At 38.2% G+C, this 6,154-nt stretch overlaps 1 protein-coding gene and 1 long non-coding RNA gene across 2 annotated transcripts in view; both read left to right on the top strand.

Annotated features, from left to right (window-relative positions):
* Nucleotides 1-6,154, top strand: part of LOC106938241 (uncharacterized) — a 15,211-nt gene that overhangs the window by 3,067 nt on the left and 5,990 nt on the right. The gene's annotated exons all lie outside the window — the stretch shown is intronic.
* The window catches only part of LOC106938240 (V-set and immunoglobulin domain-containing protein 2-like), a 5,253-nt gene continuing 591 nt past the window's right edge, over nt 1,493-6,154 (top strand). Inside the window, exons 1-3 of the mRNA XM_015020156.1 lie at nt 1,493-1,653; nt 1,756-2,460; nt 2,560-2,676. Coding sequence (XP_014875642.1) covers nt 1,599-1,653; nt 1,756-2,460; nt 2,560-2,676 — 877 coding nt within the window. The 5' untranslated portion in view covers nt 1,493-1,598. The remainder of the gene's footprint in view (nt 1,654-1,755; nt 2,461-2,559; nt 2,677-6,154) is intronic.

The following is a 6,154-nucleotide window of genomic DNA, read 5'->3' as shown; positions in this document are numbered from 1 at the left end:
CATATCAGCTTTTCAAATAAATCTTTTGAAACCTTGTCTTTGCCTTGACAGCGTTCTGACTTCTAGCTCTTGTAGATTCAATCCAGTAAAGATTCAACCAATCTCTGATCTGGGACATAAACCTTTGTTCTGTTTATGAACCAGAAACCTTTGTTTCTATAAACTGTGGAGGCCTACTCAAGCCTCAGGTGTAGCCCACTCTTGGTTTAGTCTCCAATACACTGAAACCTAACTACAGCTAGAGCTTTCATCAGTGTCCTCTGGAGATAACAACCTTGGTTTCTGTAGAAGATGTACTAATTTTGCTGGTGGAAGTTTGCAGAAAATGTCTGACATGTTATATTTGGAGATTAATCTAAGTGGTAGAATACAGTAGCTATTATGTCTGTAAACTTAAAACATTTCTTGCTCTTAAATGTTGTGGGTGGAGGTGATGACTGTATCTACACTACATGATCCAAAATGTATGGGTGATGTCTTCTGTAGTTGATATATCCTCAAGTTCCAGTAAAATGTCTGACTGTAACAAGTGCTACCATCATCAAAACAGACATGTGAGATAATAACACCTGCCAGTCTAATCCTAGCAGCCTTTAGAAAGAAATCAAAGCACATTATCCAAATGTGCTTTGATACAAAAATGGGATGCCTCTGGATACAATTTCTGAATGTATTTATCAAAAATGTATTAAATATTTTTAGAAAGTGTAATTCTTGACAACTTCTAAATGTCTCCTGCTTGGAGAAACTAGTCAAATATATCTCACAGGTGTGTTTTTTGACAATTCTTTTGCACAAAATTTCTGCAGGCATTTTCTGGACACTGATCTTCAGCTTTTTCCAAATATTGTCAGTTTGATACTTTACAGAGTCTCAGTACATTTCACTATCCAGCCCTTTTCTCTAAGACAACCCAAGCTTGCATTGCTAATACCCAGCATGGTGTTTTAGGGTTGATTTTCAGAACCAGTCTTCCTCCCATGTGCAATGCCAATTAAAGAGTTCATGTTTGGTGTCATCTGACCAAACGACACTCCTTGTTCACATGACAGGATTTTAAAACTGTTGGTTGATTTTCACAACCTTAGACACCCCACACATGACGATAAAGATGTTATAGGTTTGGTCCTATAGGATGTGGTAACACACTTGGAATGAACAGATTTCACTGCAAACATTCAGTGAAATCTGCACCAAAGTCTTGATCTAATCTTACTTTAAAAGCATCATGCTCCATATTTTGTGCGCACTCTGCCTTTATAAGCGACCACAGGTCTGACATGGTGGCCGCTTATAAAGTGTTGTCTTTGTCTTTAAACAACAGCAATTTTCAAAGTTGTTTGTGATATTTTTGCAGGCAGAATTTAAACTAGAACAAAACACTAGAGGAGGGATTTCCTTTGCAGCTAATGCAGCTAATTTTCCACAGCAGAAATGACAAGTCTGTCTCCTCCTTGTCTACCTTCTTTTCATTCTGGCCTGTAGATGGTGGTAATCATGACATAAGTTCTCACTTCTACTTTGTCAGTCGATTTTAGTGCAGTCGATTAAAACGGAACAAAGGCGTGGAGTTTTTCTCATTCAGCTCGTTGATCAAGATGAATCCTGGACAGTTTGCCGTCAGTCTTACATTTTTATTCTCATTCAAATTTGGTAAGTTTGTTTTTCTGGCATTGTAATATGAGTCAGAGTATTTCAATTTGTTTTTGCATGTTTGATTTAAGATATATTTTAATCAGTCTCTCCTTATCTCAGCTCAGACGGTTCACCAGGTCTCCTCATCTGTTCAACAAGGCAGTCGGTTTGTTTCAGTAAAAGCTGGAGAAAGTGTAACTGTGCAATGTTTTTATGACCCACAATCAACTTCAAAGTTTAACTGGTACAAACTATCATTTGGACAGAAGCCAAAGCCCATTTGTACTGCCTACAAGTATGGAAATGGAACTTTTTATAATGAGTTTAAAGATAATCCCCGCTTCACCCTAGACACTGAAGGACATCTAAGTAACCTGAGGATTGCAAATCTGCAGCCCTCTGACTCAGCGACTTATTTCTGCATAACTGGGCATTCATACAAGATTGAGTTTGATGGGGGCACCGTCATTCACGTCCAAGAATCAGTATTAAACATGCAGGCTTTAATCGACCAACAGTCAGAAACTGAGATTTTCCAGCCAGGAGACTCTGTGACTCTGAACTGTACATTACAAACTGGGAGCTGTGGTGGAGAACACAAAGTTTACTGGTTCAGAAACTCTGAGGAACATTATCCAGGACTAATTTACACTCATGAAGGGAGCAAACATCAATGTGAGAGGAAGCCTGGGGAACAAAGTAATACATGTGTGGTCAGTCTGCCATTGAAGAACCTCACTGTGTCCAACGCTGGGACCTACTACTGTGCTGTTGCCTCATGTGGACGAATACTGTTTGGAAACGGGACAAACCTCAATGTGAAGAGTGAGTAACAACTTTTACTCAGATTTTGTTTTCCACTCAAATACAGTTCTCTCTTTCAGACACTAAGTATTTGATCATGTGTTGTTTCTGTCTCTACAGCTGAGACAGACTCTGTGTATCTCCTGACAGGAGCTTTAGTATTCACCACATTTCTAAGTGTTTCACAGGCTGTGTTGTTGTTCATTCTCTACAAGAGAAACCACTCTGAAGACCCAGGTACTTCAACTATATACTACTAATACCTACAAACTCAAGACGGCATTAATAAAGGATATGTTATTCTTTTCAGACTCTCAGACCAGAAGGTCTCCTTCATCAACCACTACAGAAGTATTGTGCTTTTTTTTAATAACGTTTATCATTAGTACATTTTTCTTATTAATTAACAATTATTTTAAAATGACTTCCTTTCCTTTCTCATTTGCAGGGTGAAAACCTTCATTACGCAGCTTTGAAGACCAGAAGATCATCAGACCAGAAGAGCAGCAGATCAGCAAGGCAGAGAAATGAAAAGACTAACTGCATCTACTCCTCTGTTGTTAAGCTGGACAATTAATCTAAGTTGTCCTACCTTGTAAATCAGACTGAACAAATCTTAAGTCTCTTTTATATTTCCAGTTTCTTATTTCTGCTAACTTGTTTTCAAGTTTTGACGATGAACCTCCTGCTGACTCTCCATGATACACGTAGAGTTTTAAGAGTTTTCTGATAAATTTACTATGAGAAAACAAAGCATGGCATGTCATGATGGCGTCTACAGGTACAATGTCAGCCACACACGTCGCCACAGACCCAGTTCTGTGACCTACATCGCCGTACGCTTGATGCCAACGTTGATCTTAGAAATCAAAATGCTCCCTAATGGTCCTCACCAGAATACTCAATATTAAAAATAATTTTAATAAGACAACATGAGGTGCTAGAAAGCAAACATGAGGTATTTTAAGCAACTAACTGCATCTTTAAAGACATTGTTTGTTGGGGTGAGGGTAGGAGGGACGGCAGGTGCTCAGATGTGAAAAAAAAAGGTCACCTTTTGTGGTTTATGTAACCACCAGCTGCTTTGGTAGAGTGAGATTTTTACAGGCACAGCTTAAAAACTATGTAAAACTATGTTTCAAATCAATACCCATGTGTCATCTGATGCAGATATTTCATAATATTCATCACTGTACATATTAGTTTCTCCGTCTATCAAATTCAACAAAGCGCCTTAAAGCCACATTAGAGTCTGTAAAATAAACAACCTGTTCAAATCTGCAAATCTATGAGCAAATATGAAAAAAAAAAAAAAGTTCAAAGACCAGAGACTTGACTGAGACTGTCTGTTGATCAAAGACCAAAGTGAACATTATTATTCTCTTTCTCGTGTTTTGGGAGCTCCATGTCTTTGAAGATCCTGATGATCTCACTTCGGTTAGAGTCGTTCTTCTCCACACAGACTTCTTATTATCTACTTGATAATTTTTGACTTTTTAAATTATCTCTCCAGAGAATCTGTAAATCACATTAAATGAGTTATCTTTGTAAAAACATGATTAACCAGTGACTATTCTACTGCTTAAATTTAACATTATCCAAATAAGAGAGTCAAGAAACCTTTATAGAATGATGTACTTGTTGAGTGCAATACAAGTGCGTTGGTCCTCACCAAAATGAGCAAAAGATGCTCAAGAAACTTATGTAATTACTTCTATTGCTAGAAGTCATCCTATATGCTAGTGTACGTTAGCAAACCTCCAATAGATCCAAACAGAAACCAACAGCGCACCATGTGTCCATAAGACGAATCAATCACAACACTCATCTATTTCTATCTGACTCTTCACACTGGTTTCTATCATCACCATATCAGCTTTTCAAATAAATCTTTTGAAACCTTGTCTTTGCCTTGGCAGCGTTCTGACTTCTAGCTCTTGTAGATTCAGTCTAGCAAAGATTCAACCAGTCCATCTGATCTGGGACAGAAACTTTTAGTTAGTTCATGTTCCAGAAACTTTAGTTTCTATAAACTGTGGAGGCCTACTCAAGCCTCAGGTGTAGCCCACTCTTGGTTTAGTCTCCAATACACTGAAACCTAACTACAGCTAGAGCTTTCATCAGTGTCCTCTGGAGATAACAACCTTGGTTTCTGAAGAAGATGTACTAATTTTGCTGGTGGAGGTTTGTAGAAAATGTCTGACAGGTTATATTTGGAGATTAATCTAAGTTGTAGAATTCAGTAGCTATTATGTCTATAAACTTAAAACATTTCTTGCTCTTAAATGTTGTGGGTGGAGGTGATGACTGTATCTACACTACATGATCCAAAATGTATGGGTGATGTCTTCTGTAGTTGATATATCCTCAAGTTCCAGTAAAATGTCTGACTGTAACAAGTGCTACCATCATCAAAACAGACATGTGAGATAATAACACCTGTCAGTCTGATGCCTCTGGATACAATTTCTGAAAATATTTATCAAAAATGTATTGAATATTTTTAGAAAGTATAATTGGTGACAACTTCTAAATGTCTCCTGCTTGGAGGATCTAGTTAAATATAGATGTTATTTTTGACAATTCTTTTGCACAGACTGCCTTCCAATCTCAAAGGTTCTGCAGGCATTTTCTGGACACTGATCTTCAGCTTTTTCCAAATATTGTCAGTTTGATACTTTACAGAGTCTCAGTACATTTCGCTATCCAGCCCTTTTCTCTAAGACAACCCAAGCTTGCATTGCTAATACCCAGCATGGTGTTTTAGGGTTGATTTTCAGAACCAGTCTTCCTCCCATGTGAAATGCCAATCAAAGAGTTCATGTTTGGTGTCATCTGACCAAACGACACTCCTTGTTCACATGACAGTCAGAAAATCCATATGAGGTCATTTTCACACCTTCAGGGACCCTAAAGGGGCCGACCAGCTCTCTCCCCATGATTTTGGCCCAAAAAATGACTCCACCAACTCCTTGCTGACGTCACAGCCGTTTTGGGATATGACGGCCACCCACCACCAATCCACCAAGCCGCAGCAGTCATCAGTGAACAAGTCTGTTTCTTCATGTACTGCTGGGCCCACTGCGACTGTTTCTACTTGTGAGAACTGGTTAGGGGTGGCCAAATACTAGGTTCATGTACAACAAGCCTCTGGAGGATCCTCCACCTTGAGGTTTGAGAAGCACCAGGAGCTTCAAATAACTGTTTGCTGCTTTGCCATGGCATTTTAACAGCTGCTCTCTTAATCCAATGAATTTATCTAACAGAAACCTTCCTCATTATGCCTTTGTCTGCACAAACCCATCTTTGTTCTGAATCAGCCACAAATCTCTTCACATTATGATAACGCTTCAGTTTTCATTAAATATCTAATGTTTTCATACTTTGTCATATGGCACTACACTATCTGATGATTTTCATCAGAAGAGAACGTTTCTCTTTCCAATATTGCTTTAAACCTGTGGCCTGCTTAATAATGTGGAACATCCTTCTTAAGTAGATTTCCTTTAGTTCATTAGCTCACCAGACAAACTAGTCAACCCAGCTCTCTGAAATTAATTACAGTGATTCAAAGAGCCCTGAGACACAATACCATCTATAAATTTAATACCACAACAAAAAATTAAATCTTTATGACACTTAAATCCAATTTGCATAATAATTTGAAACACAGTGTATAGGATGTGGTAACACATGTCAAATGAGTAGATTTCAC

This window comes from Poecilia latipinna, unplaced genomic scaffold (assembly GCF_001443285.1).
Source record: "Poecilia latipinna isolate Pla-1442-1.1 unplaced genomic scaffold, P_latipinna-1.0 Scaffold2542, whole genome shotgun sequence".
Classification (NCBI taxonomy): domain Eukaryota; kingdom Metazoa; phylum Chordata; class Actinopteri; order Cyprinodontiformes; family Poeciliidae; genus Poecilia; species Poecilia latipinna.
This window is presented reverse-complemented; position numbering and strand designations above follow the sequence as displayed.